The 24,278-nt window shown below is 41.3% G+C and overlaps 1 protein-coding gene across 1 annotated transcript; it reads right to left on the reverse strand.

The window, feature by feature from the left end:
* Positions 1-1,464: 1,464 nt before the first annotated feature.
* Positions 1,465-23,552, reverse strand: LOC122539635 (oocyte zinc finger protein XlCOF15-like). The gene is made up of 2 exons (XM_043674634.1): positions 22,863-23,552; positions 1,465-1,509 (listed from the first exon to the last, which is right to left on the reverse strand). Exons 1-2 carry the CDS (start codon positions 23,550-23,552, stop codon positions 1,465-1,467), a joined length of 735 nt encoding a protein of 244 aa, XP_043530569.1.
* Positions 23,553-24,278: the final 726 nt, after the last annotated feature.

Here is a 24,278-nt window from a genome sequence, read left to right on the forward strand (position 1 = left end):
CATTATTATTTTGTCCATCCTTGCCATATGATTGCTCCATACATGTCGAATACAAGAACACATCACTCTAAGTCGACTCATTTCTTTTCCAAGTAACTGCACAGAATTTTACAGTGAACTTTTGTCCACAGTAAAGTGGATGAGTAAGACCATGAATCAATTTATCAGCATTCATGCCTTGCGCTCTGTTAATACCAAGACACTCTTGGGGAAGCTAATTGTTCTATCAGCTGAACTCAAATAGACCATTAAAGGACTCTAAAAGAGCTGCATGCAGAATCCCAATCTCCCCATAACTACAGTATTGAGCAAACATCTGCCTTTATGATATTAGGGCATGTTTCTGATTCTAAGCTGAATTTAATCTCCTACTGGCTATCAAGTGAACCTCATCACACCTTTGACTCAATATATAATATTTTCTATCTAAATTGGTAACATATTTTGCCCTTCCTCTGCAAGGAAGGTCAATACAGCACTTAGAAAGAAGGAGAAAAATATATTAACAATTCAGATAGAAACTATTATATATAAGTTTGTGCAGAGGTAAGCCTTGTCATCAACTGTACCTTCAGTGGATTGGGTGCTAAAATCCCAAGAACATATTACAGCATTAACACATGGTGTTTGCAAATCTTATTCTGAAGTTGCAGCACATGAAGAGGTGTGCCAATAATCACACTTTAGACTAGGAAAACATCAGTTGTGGAGATATATCTTACCCACAGTTGAACAGGTTCATTGATAGCTATCCTGATGAAGGAGCAGCGCTCAAAAAGCTAGTGCTTCCCAATAAACCTGTTGGACTATAACCTGGTGTTGTGTGAGTTGTAGCTTCACACACTTAAAGCAGACACTTTAGGGAGAAGGGAGCTTTAAGAATGAGCGGTTTCCCATTCTGAAGAAATATGGACACTTGGACAAGGAAATATTATTTGAGTTGGTGGTGGCACAGTAGCACAGTGGTTAGCACTGCTGCCGCACAGCGCCAGAGACCTGCGTTCAATTCCTGCACATTCTCCCCTTGTCTGTGTAGGTTTCCTCTGGGTGCTCTGGTTTCCTCCCACAGTCCAAAAAATGTGCAGGTTAGGTGAATTGGCCATGCTAAATTTTCAGTAGTGTTAGGTGAAGGGGTAAATGTAGGGGAAGGGTCTGGGTGGGTTGCTCTTCGGCGGGTCGGTGTGGACTTGTTGGACCGAAGGGCCTGTTTCCACACTGTAAGTAATCTAATCTAATGGCAGTAAAATGGCCCTTGAAAAGTTTCACTTCAAGCTCATATAATGAAAATGTTTGATGTTCATCCCTTGGTGATACTTTAATTGAGGTTTATATGTTTCCTGTGTCCTTTTCAAAGAAATAAAATGGCTTCATAACTGTAATTTTTATACAATATAATCCAGACCAGCAGTTGGTAATCTTTGAAGACATCTTTTACCTGGCTGTAAAAGTTATGGATGCTCTTCTTTAGCCCTTCACTACTTGGATTTCTTCATAACTCTTGGTTTGTGCCTAAAATATCAGAAAGATGTTGTGAAACTTGAAAGGGTTCAGAAAAGATTTACAAGAATGTTGCCAGGATTGGAGGATTTGAGCTATAGGGAGAGGCTGATCAGGCTGGAACTGCTTTCCCTGGGACGTCGGAGGCTGAGGGGTGACCTTATAGAGGTTTACAAAATGATGAGGGGCATGGATAGGGTAAATAGGGTAAAAAGACCCCAAGTCTTTTCCTTGGGGTCAGGGAGTCCAGAACTAGAGGTCATAGGTTTAGGGTGAGAGGGGAAAGATATAAAAGAGACCTAAGGGGCAACTTTTTCATGCAGAGGGTGGTACGTGTATGGAATGAGCTGCCAGAGGATGTGGTGGAGGCTGGTAAAATTGCAACATTTAAAAGGTATTTGGATGGGTATATGATTAGGAAGGGTTTGGAGGGATATGTGGGATGGGTGCTGGCAGGTGGGACTAGATTGGGTTGGGATATCTGGTTGGCATTGACAGGGGTTGGACCGAAGGGTCTGTTTCCATGCTGTACATCTCTATGACTCTATGACTCTATTGTGCCAGCATTATCAAATGCCAAAAATCTAGTTTTGGAGTGATTTCTCTAGAAGACTAAAATCAGAACTGTAAATGGCTACTTCAAGACCACTAATTGATTTGAACACCTTGTATTTTATCAAGCTTGTTTGCACTCATTATTGTATTTACAGATTCAAGAATGGGGAAATCAAAAGGTGTCCATGGAGCAAAATGAGATTCTTGTTCAAAATCCATGAAATGTGAGGATATTTGAGCCTATTTGGTTAGGGAACAAACCAGCTCTCATAAGAGTGGGAATGCTTTTAATTTTCCATGGATAAAAGAATCCTCCTACAATACAGGAGAGAAACGTATGAATGTAACAATGAAAAGTGATCAACTCAGCTTTGTCATCCAAGCTGTCCTACATGATTCAATTTGATTATTTGTCCCATCAGATACTTGTTTTATTGGCCAGTGTTTACTTGGTTGGTGGCTCAGTTCCTTGTAATACTTCATTTTAGAATTTTTGCAAGGCAACAATAATTGCAGAAGACACTGGTTCAAAGTTTGAACGATGCCCACCTAAGTAAGTTAGGTCGAGCCTTCGATAGTCCCTAATTTTGGTTGTGTGCTTATAATTTTAGATTTATTTGTCTTGCTCTGACAGAAGGACAGACAGCTGATTCAAATCAGTCCTTTCTACATCTGCATGTACAACACAGTAAAATTAAATTCTTCAAAGACCTTCAAAATTGACCCAATGGGTTCATAATCAGATTTCTGAATAACCAATCCGAGACATTATGAATGAACAATTCCAGGCACCAGTTTGCATCTTAAATAAAAGACTTAGCAGTAATATAAAATGGCAAAGTTATCTAATTTTTCCATGTTTTAAACCCAAAACTTTTGTTTCCAATCCTAACCACAGAAAAGATAGACAAACACAGTTAAGGGTTAAATAAAAGAAAGTAACCAAACTGGCCAGATTACTTAAGTGTTCCACAGGCACAGGTGATGGTTTCTTGATTGACTTTCTGACAATGTCAAACATTTTAGTTCACTTAGAACAAGACAGTAATACTTATAATTTAGTTTTTTTATTCTCAGGGTTTCCAAGAGCTGAGAAGGGAGGTTAGGTAGGGAGCTTTCAAACTTTCATACTGTGGCATCAACAGCCAGATTCCTTTTTTCACAGAAAACACAGTCCAAAACCCAAGTCAAACTCTGACCATTCCATTGACAGACTGATCCAGACTCCATGAGGCCTTTTCCAGACTTGATGGAACCAATTCTCAGGGTTTGATCTTGTTAAGAGCCAACCTCTGCTGTCCATTTAAATATTAGATGACTTACAGCATGGAAACAGGCCCTTTGGCCCAACAAGTCCACACCAACCCGCCGAAGGGCAACCCACCCAAACCCATTCCCCTAACACTACGGGCAAATTACCATGGCCAATTAACCTAACCTGCATATTTTTGGATTGTGGGAGGAAACCGGAGGAAACCCACACAGACACCGGAATAATGTGCAAACTCCATACAGAGAGTAGTCTGAGGCGGGAATTGAACCCGGGTCTCTGGCACTGTGAGGCAGCAATGCTAACCACTGCGCCACCATGCCGCCCAGATATGGCACTCTTCCCCAGTGATGAAGCATCTGCAGAACCTTTTGGTTGAGAACCAATTTGCAATTAATATCCAGGCCCAGCCTCATGAATAAATGAAAGCTTCTTGGATCTGTTTTCCTCATAATACAAGCTGTTATAAATGGCTTATAATTGAGCATCGTCTTTGTTCTTTCCTTTTCAAGTGAGTTCCATTGGCATTGCACTTCAAGTGGGGATGGACTCTGCAACACTTTGGAACTGACTGGTCTTATATGGTGAGTCAAATCTTGCTTGCATGATCTATGCTCAAAAGGTTTACTTCTACACCAAAGCATCATACTGTCTCTTCAGACACTGAAGTGTTATGTAATAATTGTCAAGCTATAGAATATAAATCTTTTTCCTTAGCTTAAAGATAGGCATGCTCTTCATTTTGTAGTCCCACGTCTTGTTACAGTATGTTACTCATAAAACAGGGTATGATGCTCAACTCATCGACCGCCAGTTCCGACGTGCCACAACAAGGAACCAGAATGACCTCCTCAGGCGACAGACACGAGCTGCAACTGACAGGGTACCCTTCGTTGTCTAGTGCTTCCCACGAGCTGAAAAACTATGCCATGTTCTTCACAGCCTGCAACACATCATCAATGAGGATGATCACCTCGCCAGACCTTCCCCACACCTCCACTTCTCGCCTTTAAACAACCACCAAACCTTAAACAGATCATTGTTCGTAGCAAACTGCCTGGCTTTCAGGACAATACCATACAACTTTGTCAAGGTAGAAGCTGCAAGATGTGTCAGAGTGTTGACACAGATACCACCGTTACGTGTGGGGACATCTCCCACCATGTACGTGACAGGTACTAATGCCAACGGTGTCTATCTCATATGTTGCAGGCAAGGATGCCCTAAAGCATGGTACATTGGCAAGATCAAACAGAGGCTACGGCAACGAATGAATGGACACCGCACAACAATCAACAGACAAGAGTGTTCCCTCCCAGTCGGAGAACACTTCAGTGGTCCAGGATATTCAACCTTGGACCTTTGGGTGACCATCGACCAGGGTGGACGTCAGGACAGACAACAACGCAAAGTGGCCGAGCAGAGGCTGATAGCCAAGTTCAGTATCCATGGGGATGGCTTCAACTGGGACCTTGGGTTGACATCACACTACAGGTGACCCCGTTGCACTATACACACACACACACCGATAGATGGACACAGAAAGACAGATGTACACATGCAGACACAGACACACAGACAGACACACGCACACAGACCCTCTCTCATACGCTCACACATACATTCCCACACACACCCTCTCACAGACTTATACACCTTTACACTCATATTCACACACATACACACACTCTTTCACAGACACCCTCAAGGCTCCCCTCCCCCCCACCGCCACACCCATGTGCACATATACACATATAAGTTTGTGGAGTGAATTTGTACCTGCAGAATTACATTTTACTTTGCTCAAAAACTGCAAGAATCCATGTAAGATTCTGTAAACTGTTTTTTAGATTAGAATCAGTCTGACCATTGTGGCACAGACAGCCTCACACAGGGAAGCTAACACCTTCAATACATCATCTGGGCCAACATGACACCAATTATTAAAATTCACTTGAGAATGAAATTTTTAAAAACAATTTTGTGATTTACATATGAAAGAACTGAAACCAACATGATCATTCTAAAAGCTGAGAGACTTAACAAACAATCCAGGTCTTTTTCAATATGTAATTTCAGTTACGTCACACTGTAAACTTTTGTTATAAATTCTGTGTCCTACACTTTTATTCTCCACAACCACCTGATGAAGGAGCAGCACTCCGAAAGCTAGTGCTTCCAAATAAACCTGTTGGACTATAACCTGGTGTTGTGTGATTTTTAACTCAGTATTGAATGTCAGTGTTAGAAGTATAGATAGAATCATAGTCATAGAGATATACAGCACGGAAACAGACCCTTCAATCCAACTCGTCCAAGCCAAACAGAAATCCAATATAAATTTAGTCTCATTTTCCAGCACTTGGCCCATATCCCTTTAAACCCTTCCTATTCATATACCTATCCAGATGCCTTTTAAATGTTGTAATTGTACCAGTCTCCACCACTTCCTCTGGAAAGTCATTCCCTACACACACTACCCTCTGCATGAAAAAGTTGCCTCTTCGGTCTCTTTTCTATCTTTCCACTCTCACCCTAAACCTATGCCCTCTAGTTCTGGAGCTCCCCCAACCTGGGAAAAGACTTTGCCTATTTACCCTATCCATGCACCTCATGACTATATAAACCTCTATAAGGTCACTCCTCAGCCCCCAGGAAAAATAGCCTCAGCCTATTCAGCCTCTCCCTATGGCTCAAATCTCTAAGGGATAAACAGAACATCTCCAGAGTTGATTGATTAGAAAATATATTTTTAAAAAGAGCTGGGTTCTGGGTTGGTAGAGGTTTATTTAAAAAAAAACAGAGCTAGATCCTTGGCAGTTGCACCCCAATTTAGTTATTGGAAGAATTTTTTTTTTCCATATTTGGTTGCAATTCAGCCCCATGCTCCTGATCTTTGGCGCCCAGTGTAGAGGGACCTGGCCAAGGCAGAGGACCTTCCCTTGAGACTGTTCCTCAGCCTGGTCAAAGGAGCCATGAAAAAGTCCGGACAGGCAGGAGGCTGGAAGAACTTGAGCAAGGCAGGCAGTATCAGGAGGTGGAGAATTCGACATTTTGGGTGTAACCCTTCTTCAGGGGAAGCAGGTGGTGGAGAGGGTCAGAGTTTCTATTGCCTTGCCTGTTTTCCATGGCGAGTGTCCTGTTGTCCTCGAAGAGGGAGCCTTCAAAGTCTTCAAGGAGAAATGGGCACTGACGGAGTTGGAATGCGTTATTACCTCCCTCTACCTCCATTTCAATTTCATTTCCTTCCTCTTTCTCTGTATCTTCATCTATTTTTGCTGTTGCTTGTAAATTAAAGTAAAAACAAAACTAAGTCTCAGTGCTTGTAATTCATTCATAGTTTTGTTAGAAGCATGGGTGATTTAATAGTTTTAAAACAAAGAACTGGGCCCTTAGAGGTAGACACTACAGGGGCTGAAATGCATTATCGCCCCCTGCAATTCCATTTTGAATTAACCCCTCACTTTTTCCCAACCCTTCCTTCACTTTAGTTAATGTTGAACTGTCCCTGGTGGTCAGTGCTAATTAATTGTTGTGTATTTTCATGGCCAGTTTTATTTAAATCAAAAGGAATTGGATTCTTGTTACATTGCATGGGCAGTGCTTGTTAATAGTTCCTTGTCTGGTTGTTGAATTGGGTAATGTGGTGGTAAGTTTACAAAGCAAAAGAACTGGGTTTGTGCCCTAGTGGGCAATGATTGTTATTTCTTATTTGATAAGTAATTATATGAACGGTTTGATGAGTGATCTTACAAAATTTAAAAAGACCTTTGGTCCCTGCACTACCCAAGTTCTTGCATTTATTTATTCTGTGGAGTCAATGAACAATGCATATGATGGTGTGGGAGATTATTGTTCTTTTGGTTGCACTTCAGTCCCATGCTCCATTTGGTTTGACATCTGGTGTGGAGGGTGATTGAACAGTTTAAAGGGATGGGCCTGCTCCTGGGCCTGGCTAAGATCGACATGAACAGATCCAGTCAGCAGACCAATTCCTACTGCCTGATTCTCATCTATGACTATGTTTTAGTCTGGGTGCCCTTGGAGAAGGAACACACAGTGTCCACCAGCATGCTGTAATCTCTGAGACAGCGGTGGGCATCACTGGGGTATTATTTCTCTTTCCAACTCTATTTTGATTTAGCATCTTCCCTTGCATCCCCCTTTCCTTGAATTTCTTTGTTGTGTGCCTTTATTTTGATAATTAGGTGTCCTTGTTAATTTGGTAGTTAGTTATTGAAAAAAAAGTAGCTGGGTTTCTTCCCAGCGGGGGTTGATTTCAGGACATGGAAAGAGTCCAGAGTAGAAAGGTGGAAACTGGATTTTGTGTGAAACAATCAATTTAGAATATAATTTCATAAATCTGTGAAAATCTTTTGCTGCCTAATGCAACGCATTGACATTGGTCTGTTAAAAATCAAATGCAATTTGTGAATAATTTGCCTTATTGTTAAAGTTATAAAGATTATTGCTACTTTGTCTGAAGCTGCAAAGTTCCTGCCTAACTGGTGTTATTTGACAACTTGGCCATTTTAATGTGAGACATTAGAGTCATAGGGACACACCATGGCAAAAGACTCTTCAATCTAAGCAGTGCATGCTGACCATAATCCCAAACTAAACCAGTAGCACCTGCCTGCACTTGGCCCATATCCTTCCAAAAAATTCATATTTATTTACTTATCTAAATGTTCTTTAAACATTGTAACTGTAGCCACATCCATCTCTTCCTCTGGAAGTTCATTCCAAACATGTACCACTCACTGTGTAAAAAAAATTGCCTCTCATGTTTTTTTAATCTTTCTCCTCTCACCTTAAAAATATGCCCCCTAGTCTTGAAAACTCCCATGTTAGGGGAAAGACACTGCCTTTCATCTTTTCTATATACACCTCATCACCTCTCAACTTCTGATACTCCAGTGGAAAAAGTCCCAGCCTGTCCAACCTTTCCATGTAACTTCAACCCTGCATTCCTTCTTCTTCAACAACCTTTCGCAAGTATCATCAGCAGCCAATCCTCAAACCCTTAGTTAGCATTCTCTGCAGCTCATAACTTCAACTGGAGTGACTTTGCATGTTTTGTTGAAGTTTATTTTGGCAATTATTTCCTACTCTTATGGCTGCACCTTGCACTTTATTCACTTGTGCTTCAGGAAGCATTTTATCAAATGGGCATAATATATAGAATCATCATAGAATCCCAACAGAGTGGGAACAGGCCATTCAACCCAACTGGTCCACACTGACCCTCCAAAGAGCATCCACCCAGACCCATCCCACAACACTCTATTTCCCATGGCCAATCCACCTCACCTGCACACCTTTGGACTGTAGAATAAGAAAATGCGGGAAAACCTCAGTTGAGAGAGGAGTTAACATATTACATCAATAATTTTTCAAATGTAATTGCTTTAATAATTCAACTCTTTTCCGAAATCTATACTTTCTGCCTGATCTGATTATTTCAGTAGCATTGCAATTTCAAGAGTAGGATTTGATGCTTTAGGTAATGACCCCAACATCAGGGTCAAATGTGGGTTCTGACCTCACAAGGTGTTGGGATCAGCAAACTGACATCAGTTTTGATAGCACCCAGAAGGAATAATCAATGTCCAAATGGGGATGATGGATCTCCCTCAAAGTAGAAAGACCAGTAGGAAGTATTCCAGTGCAGAGAGAGCTACAGGTAGGACAGACTGAATCGTCCCAAGTGTGGGATGTGTGTGGAGGGGAGGAGTGGTGACGGTGGTGAGGACCTGCATATATAACTATGACCATGGAGGGTGAGGTGTTCTGCATTATTGGCCCCTCTGTCTGCCACTAGGAGATGACCTCCATGTTGCTGACACTGTGGGACATTGCAAGGCAACAGGACAATTCCAGTTGACCTCTTACCAATGACTCTAATTGATCTTTTAATCATTTTAACTCTCTACCTGCCACTTATAAACAAGTATCCATTTCACTTCTGTCTCAAAAGATGGTTTACGTTTGGGATGCTGTTGGTAAACCAGTCAACCAATGAAGCAAAACTACATATCTGCTCATCCCAGTTTCCATCCTGCATTCGGATTAAAACTTGCTCCATGTTTTCCAGAACTGCTGTATTTGCTTTTGTCCATTTGTGCTGTCATTGTTATTGGAGAATTATAATGTTCCACCTTTCATAAAATCATGGAAATTTGAAATCATTGCTGGTATTCTTGACAAATACCTATGAATTACTTCATGTATGATCAATACATTGGGTATTAGGTAAAAGATCAGTAATCTCAAGGATTATGCTTCTATTTAGTTTTCATTTCAGAAAACACAGGCTCGATTGTAGCACCTAAGCCTTGCTTTGATAGAAACCTATTAAGTTTTCCCAAACTTTTTTTCAGTTAGTTGAAACCTGTTGATATTTTACTTATTCTCATATTGAGCTCTCAGCTAAAGACTTCCTGGACATGAAAGAAACTGCCCAGATAGGTGATTCTCAACTATGCAAACTTTGTCTAGATTGACAAACACTAACTGTTGGTGATGATAATGTCCAGCCATCATACCTTTTCTTTCCTTTGTGTTAAATATGTGTCTCCCTCTCAGTCTGATTAAAGTTAATGAGATTGGAAACCTTTCACATCCTGTCCAAAAGGTCAGTTCTGTCATGAGTCAAGTCCAAATCTGAAAGCTGACCATCATTCATCATTTCAATCCAGCTGATCCTTGCTCAACTTGATGATATTCAGTCAATGGTGACAATGAAAAGAAAATGTGAAATGATGCAATCTAGGATGACCCCTGTCAGTGTGTGAAGCCACTAGGGCCTCTATCCTAACAAAACATCTTAAATTCTCTGTGCACTTTTCAAAGCTGTAACCAGCTTTGTTAGCATGCTCTATGGAGAGTAAATTTTTTTTGGTGAAGACAGACATGCGCTATCAAAGGTCTTGGTGATATCAATAAAGATGATTGCAATGGTTAGTTTTTGCAATGATGAGACTCTGTTGTCTATTGGGCATGATTGCTCTTTGCTTCAATAATTGGTCAGGTGAACTGAACTCTTTTGTATGAAGTTTCTTCAAGGTTTCTTTGGTTTTCAAGTTTTTTTTACCACACTGGGGAGACAGCGAGAGAGATGTCTGTCTGCAGGTTCTTTATATTTTTCGCTGTATGCTGCATTGAAATTTTTAAAATAATTTTTAGCTCTGATAATCAGAGACCTGCTGCCAGGCAGAATTTCTATAACTCAGTTATAATGGTAGATTGAACACATTAGGACTGTTTTCCTTAGGGAAGAAGGCTGAGAGCAGATTTGACAGAGGTTTTCAAAATCATGAATGGGCTGGACAGAGTAGACTGTGAGATGCTGTGAGTTCCCACTCATAAAAGAAAAAAGGAATGTGAGGGCATAGATTTAAAGTGATGTAGAAATGAAACAAGGGCAATGTCACATAGTGAGTAGTTACAGCATGGAACGTACTTATCTCCCCTCACCCTACCTCATCCCAGATCCAACCCTCCAACTTGACACCGCCCTATTAAACAGTCCTACTCCTGTCCATCTCCCTCCCTAACTATCCACTCCATCCTCCCCTCTGACCTATCACTGTCACCCCCCCATTTGCATCTACCTATGGCCTTCCCAGTTACCTTCCTCCACCCCACCTCCATCCCCGCTCTCCTATTTACCTTTCAAACCCCTCCCACTATCCTCCACCCCTGCAACATTTCTGATGAAGGGTTTATGCCTGAAACATTGACACTCTTGTTCCTTGGATGCTGCTTGACCTGCTGTGCTTTTCCAGCACCACACTTTTCGATTCTAATCTCCAGCATCTGCACTCCTCAATTTCTCTCAGTATGGAATGCACTTCCTGGAAATATGGTGGAGGCAGGTTCATTTGAGGCATTCAAGAGGGCTTTGGGTGATTATTTGGATAGAAATGGTGTGTAGGGATATAGGGAAAAGACAGGAAATTGGTAATAGGAAAGAGAAGCAGTGCAGGCATGATGGATCAAATTGCCTCCACTGCAGTCTAATAGTTCTGTGGTTCTGAGAAAAGATGGTGTCATTCAGTATTGAAATCTCTCAATTGCTTCCAGAAAGTAGCTGCTCAACAACATGCAAAATGAACAAAGAAACCTTGGAGTGCAGGTTCATAGTTCCTTGAAAGTGGAGTCGTAGATAGATAGGAGAGCGAAGAGGGCATTTGGTATGCTTTCCTTTATTGGTCAGTGTATTGAGTATAGGAGTCAGGACGTCATGTTGCGGCTGTACAGGACATCGGTTAAGCCACTTTTGGAATACTGTGTGCAATCCTGGTCTCCCTTCTATAGGAAAGATGTTGTGAAAGGGTTCAGAAATGATTAGCAAGGATGTTGCCAGAGTTGGAGGGTTTGCGCTATAGGCAGAGGTTGAATAGACTGGGGCTGTTTTCTCTGGAATGTTGGAGGCTGAAGGGTGACGTTATGGAGGTTTATAAATCATGAGGGGCATAGATTGGGTAAATAGACAAGGTCTTTTACCTGGGGTGGGTGAGTCCAGATCTAGAGGGCATAGGTTTAGGGTGAGTGGGGAAAGATATAAAAGAGACCTAAGGGGCAACCTTTTCACACAAAGGATGGTGTGTGTATGGAATGAGCTGCCAGAGGATGTGGTGGAGGCTAGTACAATTACAACATTTAAAAGGCATCTGAATGGGTATATGAATAGGTTTAGAGGGATAGGGTCCAAGTGCTTGCAAATGAGACTAGATTAATTTAGGATACCGGTCGGCATGAATGAATTGGACCGAAGGGTGTGCTTCTGTGCTGTATATCTCTAAGGTTCTATGAGTTTGTGACTTGATTTTCAAGTTATGAAACTTGCCTGATATTCCAGTTGTAGCAGTCCAACTTTCATTTCAGCTTATAAATAATGAAAAATATTTGGTGCCTTCCAGATGCAAGAATATTTTGGTCTGAAGCCCGCATGTTTCTCTAGTTCACCATCCACTATGTCTCAAATCCAGCTGAGGACATTTTAACAGTGGATTTTACCTGGTATTGGTAGGAGAGTGACTCCCTTCCCATCGTCACACTTGGCAATATAGTTTTTTCTGGGGCTACAGACAATTGACCCATTGTTCCTGTCTTGATATTTGTTTTGCTCTTGATGGAAGTTCTTTTGTTACTTTAAAATCCGAGCCACTGCGTGGTTCTTAAAAAAAAGAACACCTTGGCTGTCCAGTTTACATTTTCTGAACTTTTGCAGCAGCCCATTTAGAATCTTGATTGTTTTGTTGTAAATTGTACAACTGACACTCCTAATAGGAGAACATTTATGTTTGCTTGCGAGATGTGGAGGATTCCCAAGCCAAGTGAGTTCTGTTGAAATAGATTTCAGATTTATTAATAATAAAGCCTCTCCAAAAAGACCTGTAAGACTCAAATCAGTACCAGTGTCCTTTCATGAGAATCTTCTGTCAAAATTTCTCATTTTTCTATTCCTTAAATTGTCTTCATTGTAATTTGGGTGAGGGTGAGATGCAGTACGTGGGGGCAGGGAAACTTGGAAATGGATATTATTGGTATAAATTGGATTTGCATACCTTAAAATAGTACTTTGGTAGGAATGGTGCTAATAGTACGGATTTTTGACAATTTTGAGCTAGTGTTTCCTTCAAAGTGATGTTAGTAGTTTTGGTTCTGCATTAACTCTTAGTGAACTGGGAAAAATCTCAGCCACAATGCATGCCTTATCTCCCTTGGAATATTATATGTAGTATAAAAGCTATCAATAGGGTGGCTAGTGACACGAAAAGTAATGTCAGGTCACATGACACTCAATTTAGACTTGCATCCAGATAGTTGGGACCACTCCCTGCTCTGTATATAATGTATATTGCTCAATAAACAGTTTTGATTTGCAAGATCTATTCTACATCCAGGTCTACGTAATTTTATAGTACAGTAGTCTAGTTAGTTATAGTATTTAAAATCACACAACACCATGTTATTGTACAAGAAGTTTATTTGAAATCACAAGCTTTCAGAGCGCATGGTGATGAAGGAGCAGCACTCTGAAAGCTTGTGATTTCCAATTAGCCTCTTGAACTTTAACCTGGTGTCGTGACTTTTGATTTTGTCCACCTCAGTCCAACACTAGCACTTCCATATCACAGTTAAAGTATATCAGATATTATCACTTCTGGTTCTCTGCATGTTGGTTTCCAGAGTTCTCAATGTAGTGTAGATAAACTTAAAAGATACACAATGAGCTGAAATGAGTTTTTTGTTCTGAAATTAATAACAGATAACATTGGCTTTGACATTGTTTCTAATCTCCAAATTACCCATTATGTGTAGGGTTGAGAATAAGAGTAAATTGGAATAAAAAAGCTTTACTTATTATATATCATGTCTTTTGCAGAAAATACTTATTTTCTGAAGGTGCCTGATTGGCAAGCTGCCATATTCTGCCTTGGCATACTGCTGCACAATACAGCTGAATGATTACTTGATATTTCATATGACAAAATAGGCAGTAGCTACAGAAATATTAAAATCTAAGGTGGTTCTAGACCATGTATAACTCAGTAAAAGTTTTAGTGAAGATTTGGCAGCAGTAAGTGACTAATATGGTGATTTTCTAAGCCAACTTGTTAAATCAGTAGAATCCTAGTTACTGATTGCTCCTGGCTCTGATTCTATTTCCTCATCTCTATTTCCCAAGTTGAGTATGTAAATCGTTGTAAATAATATAGCTTCAATTACTGCCATATTGAGAGTTTGAAAAAAAGGAAACATAATTAAAAAGTAAATTGAATTTTCTGGGCCTTTGTAGTACAGTAAACTACGAAACAACAGTGAACTATTTTGGAAAGTCTCATTTATCAGATTAAAAATGCAAGGAATTGCTCTCTGTCCTCATCAGGTTTAGCATAATTATTAAATTTGAAGCAGTTTATTAATTTAACATAGTTGCTTGAATAATTACTGTTTGAAAAGTTAATGACACTTAAATAATATGAACTTCAAATAACGTTTCAAATAATCATTGAAATTTAAATTGTTGGATGCAGTCAGCTTTTAAGGCATCTCCTGTGATGTGCTGAATTATTTATGTTGAAAATAACCTTCCCAACACTTTAAAGGGGCACTGTCTTCAGATAAAATGACCAACAAATTTACTCATTTGAGAAATCACATTCTCTTCACTGTGAATGACATTGCTGTCATTATACTTCAGAAAATTAAGTGGTGAAGGATAGAAATGGACCCAATCTTTGCACACTTTTACAAGTTTTTATTTGTAGTGATTTATATTACAAATATACTCCCCCTAAAAGGCACTACCATTCAGTCTATTTCACTTTATAGGAGCACAGATGAACCATCAGTTAATGACTAATACTTACATGCAATTAACACAATTAACATGATGTTGAAAAGTGTACGATTAATATATTATCATCTTTGAAATTTAGATTTCAAAATATTTTGTCAGCGATCAGTGGACTGTGGACCCTGATGACATTAATGGAAAGGCTGTTGGGTGTACAACAGGATAGAGTAAGTATGCAAGGCATTAAGTTTGTTTTCAGTTTAGTTTAGAAATGCCAAGTATTGAGTTTAGAAGCATTTTTAGTTCCTATTCTAGAAGGAATTCAGGGAATAAATCATCTTAGCAGAAGGGTTTAATTTGTGAAACCTCCAAGCAGTTTGTAAAAATGTTTAAGCTCTCAGATCTGTGAGAGGTTCATGTCAGTAGATTTGGAAAGGACTATTTGAATTATCGTCTTAGACCACAGTAAGGAAATTGTCAGGAACCAGTTAAGTAGATCAGTGGGAAGTAACTTGTTTGGACTTCAGTCTCTGTCATGGATAGAGTTGGGAACAGGTTGGAGCTTGTCTTGCCGTGCATTTCAAGATCATCCCAATTGTTTCATATATTGAGGTAACTATTTTAAAAATGTCTTCCTTTGAATCATAATCTTCAATTCTGTTATTAAAGATTGTCTGCAGCTTCATACAAATATGTGACTAACTACTTTAATTAACTACCAACTTAGTGAACTAAGCAAAACTTTGGTCTAACATGTTAAATTTCATTCCGGGATCTGACTTGTCCATTAGTACCATCAACTGGGATCACAGCAATATAAAATAAATAGCCATTAGGTGGTTTATGGTCCTTTTAGTTGTTTCTTGGTGTCATATTGTATCAAAACAACTTCTCAAACACTCCTGGTGAAGTTGCTGCTCTACTGAAACAGACGAATGGCACATTCTTGTCAACCATTTGTCTCAAACGGGGTTTTATTTTTTGACTCATTTTGGGGATGTGAGATTGATGACAAGGCCAATTTTTATTGCCTAGTCCAAACTGCAGTTGGGAAGGTGGGTTTGAGAAATTGGCATTGAGCGGCTACTGTGTCATTGGTTACATAGTTGACCATCAAGCCATGACTGACACCAAAAGTGTCAAGCAAACATCAGGCAAAGATGGAATTGAGTGCATTCTGGTTAAAAGCTAACACACAAAGCTCAGCCATGCTTACCACATAGCATTGAGTCACAGAGTCATAGAGATGTACAGCACAGAAACGGACCCTTCGGTCCAACTCGTCTAAGCCGATCAGATATCCTAATCTAATCTAGTCCCACTTGCCAGCAGCCGGCCCACTCCAAACCCTCCCTATTCAAATACCCATCCAGATGCCTTTTTAATGTTTCAATTGTACTCACCTCCACCACTTCCTCTGGCAGCTCATTTCATACACATACTACCCTCTGCGTGAAAATGTTGCCCCTTAGGTCTCTTTTATATCTTTCCCCTCTCACCCTAAACCCATGCCCTCTAGTTCTGGACTCCCCCACACCAGGGAAAAGACTTTGTCTATTTACCCTATCCATGCCCCTCATGATTTTATAAACCTCTATAAGGTCACCTCTCAGCCTCTACTGCTCCAGGGAAAACAGCCCCAGCCTATTCAGTCTCTCCCTGTAGCTCAAATCCTCCGACCCTGGCAACATCCTTCTACATATTTTCTGAACCCTTTCAAGTTTCACAACATCCTTGCACGCAATATTCCAAAAGCAACTTCCTATAAATTCAGAACAAACCAAAGGGACCCGTTTGTTCAGATTGCAAAGTGACTGGAATGTAATGCAGAATACCTCCAACATTACAACCCTGACATCAGCTCAATCCTCACATCAGCTCGACCATTCTTGGCTTTCTCCCATGTTATTACCATGATGTAAGCCATGAGTAGAAACCTCAGATAATGATGATTTCAAATAGAGAGAAAACAAGGCAAAAGTAATTAATGACACTTATATGTCAGTGTAAGGTGAGAAGTCAGATTGTGGAGTGTTAAGGTGAATGGGCCATGGCGTATCTAAATTAATAATACAGTACTTGAATGTATGGATAGATAGAAGAAAATCAATAACACATGGAAAGTTGTTTAATTCGGATAATTAAAGATTACTTAAAAGAAGGTATGAGATAGAATACTAGTACAGGTTAAACATGTACCATTCTACTGAAATCAAAACCTTCTTTTAAGTATTATTCTATTCATATCTATTCCAATAAACGGTAGTGGGTATGTTTGCCGAGCTGAGAAGTTGCTTTGCAGATTTTCGTCCCCTGTCTCGGTGACATCTTCAGGGATTTGGAGCATCCTGTGAAGTGCAGCTGTACTGTGTCTCCTGGAATTCATTTAGTTCCATTCCTGCTGGGGTTGCCGGTTCCAGTTATAGTGGCCAGTATATTGGGTCCAGGTCTATGTGATGTTGATGGAGTCCGTGGCTGAGTGCCATACTTCTAGAAATTCTCTGGCTGTCCTACATTTGGCTTGTCCTATGATCGTTGTGTTGTCCCAGTCAAATTTGTGGTCCTTGTCATTTGTGTGTATGGCTGGTAGGGACAGCTGGTTGTGTAATTTAATGGCTAGTTGGTGTTCTTGATGCAGATTGCTAGTTATCTGCCTGTCTGCATTAGGATCTTGTTCAAAAGAGCTACAACTCACTGCAGCACTCCTGACCTATGAAGGGAAGAAGAACACCTCTACAGAGTCTTCACCAAAAATGGCTATCCCCACAACTTTATTCGCAGATTCCTAACAGACAAACAATGTGATGAGGACATGCCACGACCTAACTCACTAGCCATGCTACCTCACATAAAGAACAGCTCGGAATTGACAGTCAGACTTTTCCGACCACTGGGATCCATGACAGCCCATAAACCGACAGCCACACTCAGACAACAGCTTTTCCTGAGACGTTTTCACCCCAAGACTGGTTCCTCTGATTCAGACTTTGACACGGGCGATGTGTACCAGACTGTAGCTCATCTTCTGTATCCAGAGTATGTCAGGAGAGTTTCCTCCTCTTCTCCCGGTGGTAATGGTATCAAGGCTGCATCCATCTTGGACTCCGAGGTTTGCTTGACAGCTTTCAGGTGATCCACATGTTTGTTCAGGACTGTATACCCACCCGAACTTTATAAGAATTGGACCTGACCTCACATCAAACTCTAGATTAGAGTGGTGCTGGAAAAACACAGCAGGTCAGGCAGCATCCGAGGAGCAGGAAAATCAACATTTCAGGCAAAAACCCTTCATCAGAAAGGGCTTTTGCCTGATAGATAAGACCTTTGAAGCTCCATGATTAATTATTCTGCTAATAGAGTTTAAAAATTCACTTCCAGAGATGCTAAGAATTCATATGGAGGAACAGAAAGTTCAGGAAGTGAGAAGGGCTGCAGACTTAGCAGATGAATACATGTTGGTGCCTCAAACACGATTCCGGCCAGAATTTTGTCCAGTGAGGGATCCTACACTATGAAAGAATGAGTAGAGAGCACTGGTAAGAATTCATCACATGTTAAAGAAGCCCAAGAGGGTGGACAGGAGGCAATAGGCCTCTGGTGTTTTCACTGTAGTGGAGTGGGACACAGATAATTGCAATGCCGGTGGTTTCAGAAGGACATTGGGAAAAGGTGTTTTCACTGCCAGAAGGTAGGACACATAAAGTCACAGTGCTGGTCATTAAGGAAGGGCCCTGTGTGAAAAAGATGTGGAAAAGAAGCTAAGCCAGTGGCTTAAGTGACAGTAATGAAGGTAGTAGAGGAAACCCCAAGCAGAGCCGAGGAGCTGCAGGAGAGTGCAGCTCCTCGGCAGGGGCTGGGTATGGAGTTAGTACCTGATCTCTAAAAAAAATTCATCTCTGTGGGTAAAGTTTACTCAGAAAGAACAGGGGGAGAAGGATAAGAAGTTATAATTTTGAGAGATACAGATCTAACCAGTCACTGATAGTAAGAGATGAGTATGCACTCTTTCTGATCTGTTACCTGAGTGTGTGGCAATTTGTGGGATAGATGGACAGAAATTTAGCGTTCCCCTATGTAAGATTAGGTTGGAGTGCCAACCGAAGACTGGGGAAGTAACAGTGGGAACGATTGACAGAGTGTCAGTTCCAGGAATTCAATTTGTTCTTGGGAATGATTTGGCAGGGTCCAAGATGCGAGTGACATCCCTTGTTGTGGAGAAGCCCAAGGAAGACCAAGAAACAGAGGAGTTAAAACAGAAATATCCTGGTATTTTTCCAGATTGTGTAGTAACCAGATCCCACTATCATAAATCCAGCATGAAGCGAAAAATAAAGAGAAAGATGAAGGAGTTGAGGTTAGCGGACACCCTATTTGATGTAATGGTGCAGGAAAAATCTGAACAGGCAGAGGGTCAGACAGAAGTGTTTAGTCCTGAAAGGCTAATGGACTTGCAACAGCAACTCAAAATTATAGAAGATATATATGTGGATGTGTACTCTCAAAAGGAGACAGAGAATATTCCGGAGGCTAAGTATCTGAAAGATAGAATCCTAAGATGGAAATGAGACCATGGCAGGCTAGTGCAGAGGAAAAATGGGCTGAAGTGTACCAGTAGCACACAGGCAGGAATTGTTACGGGTAGCACATGAACTACCTGTAGGAGGTCAGCTAGGGGTACGAAAGACTCAGGCTAAGGTACAAAAACATTCTTATTGGCCTGAAATGCAAATAAAAATGTGGTTAACTTTTGCCATGCGTGTCATACATGTCAAATTGTAGTTAAGCCACAGGCGGTAATAAAACCAGCCCCTTTGTTGCCAATTCCCACATTTGAAAAACCTTTCATGCGCGTTATAATTGATTGTGTAGGTCCCCTCCTGAGAATTAAAAATGGGAACCAGCACTTGTTAACCATAATGGATGTGTCTACTAGACTTCCGTAGACAATTCCATCGCGGAGTATCAAGGCAAAAAGGGTAATAGAGGAGTTAGTAGCTTTCTTCACACGGTATGAGTTACCCAGAGAGATCCAGTCAGACCAAGAGTCAAATTTTACTGCTGGGCTGTTTAAGGTAGTTATGGATAGCTTAGATATACAGCACTTTAAATCCAGTGCATATCATCCTGAATCCCAGGGAGCTTTATAAAGGTGGCATTAGACCTTGAAGAACATGTTGAAAGCATACTGTCAGGATTAGCCGAGTGATTGGGATGAAGGTATCCCATTCATAATGTTTGCTATTAGAGATGCCCCAAATGAATCTACTGAGTTTACCCCCTTCGAGTTAATATTCGGGCATGAAGTGAGAGGCCCCTTGAAATTAATTAAGCAAAAACTGACAGGACCAACGTCAAAGATCTTATACTTAGATTATGTATTGGAGATATCGGAGAGACTAAATTGAGGATGTGAGCTAACTAAACAGCACCTAAAGAGGACATAGTGTAGAATGAAACAGGTGGCAGATAAAAACTCTGAGACTCGAACATTTTCCCGAGGGGATGACGTGCTAGTACTGTTACCAGTGATAGGAGATCCCTTCAAAGCCAGGTTTAGTAGTCCTTATCAAATTGAGAAAAAGTTAAGCCAAGTGAACAATCTAGTAAAGATGCCAGATAGAAAAAAAGGTGTTGGGTATGTCATGTGAACATGTTGAAACCGTATTATATGAGAGAGAAAGAACTGGAGAAACAGGTGTTAGTTACTGCCCCGCAAAATGAAGAAGTCCTTGAGGAGTAGAATAGGTTAGTAAACTATCTGTCTCATGGGTATAGTTGAAAGATTTGTTCCTGCAGTATAAGGACATACGTAAGAATTAGATGGGGAGGACTAATGCTGTTGTATATGAAATAGACATAGGGAATACAGCTCCGATAAAACAACACCTATATCGGCTTAACCCTTTCAAATCCAGACAGGTCCAGAAGAAGGTGGAGGCCATGCTCGATGAGGATATCATTGAGGAGAAAGTGAGGTCTGCAGATGCTGGAGATCAGAGCTGAAAATGTGTTGCTGGAAAAGCGCAGCAGGTCAGGCAGCATCCAAGGAACAGGAGAATCGACGTTTCGGGCATAAGCCCTTCTTCAGGCCAGAGAGAATGGAGTTCGCCGATCGTCTTAGTTCCCAAATCAGACAGGACTCAACGATTCTTCATAGATTATCGGAAGGTCAACGCTGTTACAAAATTGGGCTCATATCCAATTCCTACATTGGAGGACTGTATCGAGAAAGTCAGACAAGCCAGCTAAATCTCCAAGTTGTACTTAGTGCGTGGTTACTGGTAGGTATTTTTATCAGAGATGGCAAAAAATATTTCTGCGTTTGTAACCCCAAATGCACTATATCAATTTAAAGTGATGCCCTTTAGAATGAAGAACGCACTCGCCACATTCCAAAGCCTCATGAACAGAGTTGTGGCTGGGTTAACAAACGGTGCAGTGTATTAGGACAATGTAGTGATCTTTAGTAAGTCCTGGAAAGATCACATGGTACAATTGCCAAAGCTCTTTGAATGACTGCGAGAAGCAAAACTGGTGCTAAACTTAGACAAAACGGAATTTGCAAAAACAGAGGTGATGTTCTTGGGTCATAACATTGGTCATGGATGGTTGACCCCATGGAACGCGAAGACGCAAGCTATCGAAGTATTTCCATGAACAATCTCGAAGAAAGAAGTGCTTTGATTCTTCGGACTCAGTGGATTCTATCCAAAGTTTGTTCTAAACTTCAGCAGTGTAGTGGCACTGTTAACCAATTGGCTGAAAAAGGACACAAAGTTTTGGTGGACAGAACAACGCCAGGAGGCACTCAACCATTTGAAATCAATATTAACTACCAAACCAGTTTTAGTGACATCAAACTTTTCAAAGCCTTTTAAAATCGCCATCAATGCTCGTGACATAGCAGTTGGAGCGGTACTACTGCAGGAAGACGAGGATGGGATTGAACTGCCAGTTGGTTACCGTTTGAAGAAACTCAGCGTTCAGCAGAGGAAATACTCCACGATTGAAAAAGAACTATTGAGTTTGGTACTGGCCTTACAACATTTTAATGTGTGTGTCACAAACAATGTGTCGGAGACAGTAATGTATACGGATCACAAACCTCTTACATTCTTAGAATTTTTTAAAAACAAGGATATGAGACTATTTCGTTGGAGTCTTATGGTATAAACATTTAATTTAAAAATCGTGCATATTGCAGATCATAAGAATGTAATCAAAGATCCATTATCACGGATTTAACTGATAAAGTTTAGATGAAATTTGTATTTATCCCATTTATACACATATGTGATGAAGTTAAGGTGAACTTAGATTAAAGTTATCTGTATGTTTGGATTAGATTGTTTACAGTGTGGAAATAGGCCCTTCGGCCCAACAAGCCAAAGCGCAACCCACCCAGACCCATTCCCCTACATTTACCCCTTCACCTAACACTACGGGCAATTTAGCATGGCCAATTCACCTAGCCTGCACATATTTTTGGACTGTGGGAGGAAACCCACGCAGACACAGGGAGAACGTGCAAACTCCACACAGTCAGTCGCCTGAGTTAGGAATTGAACCCAGGTCCCTGGCGCTGTGAGGCAGCAGTGCTAACTGCTGTGCCACCGTGCTGCCCACTTTAATTAAGCTTTATTGCCTCACTCAGCAGTTTCAGCCTACACACTGTAGACAAGTTAGTTTCTGCAGCTCATTTGCAGGAGGGGGGTGCAATCAAGAGTCAACCACACTGCTGTGGGTCTGGAGTCACGTGTAGGCCAGACCGGGTAAAGGGTGCAGCTGGGATGACTGAGTGAATCCTTTCCTGAAATGGTAGCGTCATTCACTAAAAAGGACATGAATGAATAAGGTGGGGTTTTTCTTCCCCTGAAAATGGTTTCATCGTTTATTTCTGAACTCCAGATTTCAATTGCACCATCTACCATGGTGGGATTCAAACCTGGGAGTCCCTGGAACTGGGTTGATAGTCTAGTTGAAAATGGCACTTTGTCTGTCGCTCCTTCAATTACCCTGCGATGGCACGTGAACTCGCTGATGTCTCTGGAGGTAGGAGGAGCAGGTGAAGCCCTTCCTGCACTTGGAATAGGTGAACGGCCTCTCCCCTATGTGGATCCGCTGGTGGGTCAGCAGGCTGGAAGAATTGGTAAACCCCTTCCCACACTCAGGGCAGGTGAATGGCCTCTCCCCTGTGTGGACCCACTCATGCTGCCGCAAATTGCTCACATGACTGAATCTTTTCCCGCACACAGAGCAGGTGAACGGCCTCTTCCCTGTGTGGACTCGCTGGTGCTTCAGCAGACTGGAAGAGTCAATGAGTCCCTTCCCGCACTCGAGGCAGGTGAATGGCCTCTCCCCCATGTGGACCCGCTCATGATTCCGCAAGTTGCGTACATGATGGAATCTCTTTCCACACTCGAAGCAGGCAAACGGCCTCTCCCCAGTGTGGAGCCACTGGTGCCTCAGCAGGTTACCAACATGACTGAAAACCTTTCCGCATTCAGGGCAGGTGAAGGGCCTCTCCCCCGTGTGGACCCGCTCGTGCCTCTGCAAGCTGCTCATACGACGGAAAGCCTTCTGGCACTCTGAGCAAGCGAACGGCCTCTCCCCAATATGGACCCGCTGGTGGGTCAGCAGTGTAGATGAATGCACGAACCCCTTCCTGCACACCAAGCACGTGAACGGCTTCTCTCCCGTGTGGACCCACTGGTGCGTCCGCAGGTTGGAAGAATTCGTGAACCCCTTCCTGCACACTGAGCAGGTGAACGGCTTCTCCCCAGTGTGAACACGTCTGTGAATTTCCAGCGCTGAGGGGGAAGGGAATCCTTTCCCACAGTCTCCACATTTCCAAAGTTTCCCTTGTAATGTGTTTAAGGAATAGCAAAAAAAAGCCGTCTTTTCATTATGATCGTTCATTTTTTCTTAATAGGGAGGTGTTATGAAGGTATGAGGGGTACTGTACCTTTAAGAGAGTTGAAGGACTTAGCAAGAACACAGAGTACTTGAGAATTTGCAATGTAATATTTGGTCCAGCTGCTAGCAATATGTGGGTTGCTATGAGACAGAAAAACAACTTCAAATTCAGCCAATCAGTTTAAATTATGCCCCAAGATACTAACCTTCAATCAAGTTTGAATTTCGTATTCTGACAATATTAAAATTAATGAAATGATCTGATGCTTTGGGGGTATAAGACAGGGAAAAATTGAACAGTTGGAGGAGAACTGCCAGAAGACCAACAGATGTAGGCTGCTAGTAAGAACTCTCTGAGAGATACCTGTCTGGAGAAGGAGATGGACAGGAAAAAAGATCGACAGTGATCTGGAGAGCAAATCGAAAGAGAAATATGCCAAGAGAAGATTCAACAGCTGGCTGGTTTTGAAATTTGAATTTTTTAGTAAAATTTAATCGAGGGTTTTATTGGACCAGTATTGTAGAGGGGAAGGTAAAAGATAGGTTCAGATAAATGAGTCTTAAATAATTATCAATTAATTATTCTCTGTTAGATTTTAAAAAAGACATTATTAATTTTTACTTTAAATCATGATGTTTGGGATAGTTCTTTGCCTCTTGAGTTTTCACAGATTACAGTATGGGGTGACTCTTTTCTGCGTGTCGGGTTTAGGCTAGCAGAGGGATTTA

Source organism: Chiloscyllium plagiosum, chromosome 33 (genome assembly GCF_004010195.1).
Source record: "Chiloscyllium plagiosum isolate BGI_BamShark_2017 chromosome 33, ASM401019v2, whole genome shotgun sequence".
Classification (NCBI taxonomy): Eukaryota; Metazoa; Chordata; class Chondrichthyes; order Orectolobiformes; family Hemiscylliidae; genus Chiloscyllium; species Chiloscyllium plagiosum.

Coding starts and splice junctions, on each gene's coding strand:
- LOC122539635 (XM_043674634.1), bottom strand. CDS start 23,552: ATGAACGATCATAATGAAAAGACGGCTTTTTTTTGCTATTCCTTAAAC. Junction 1,510..22,862: donor GCGGGAAAAGATTCAGTCAT/GTGAGCAATTTG, acceptor CTGATATTTTAG/GCACAAACCAAGAGTTATGA.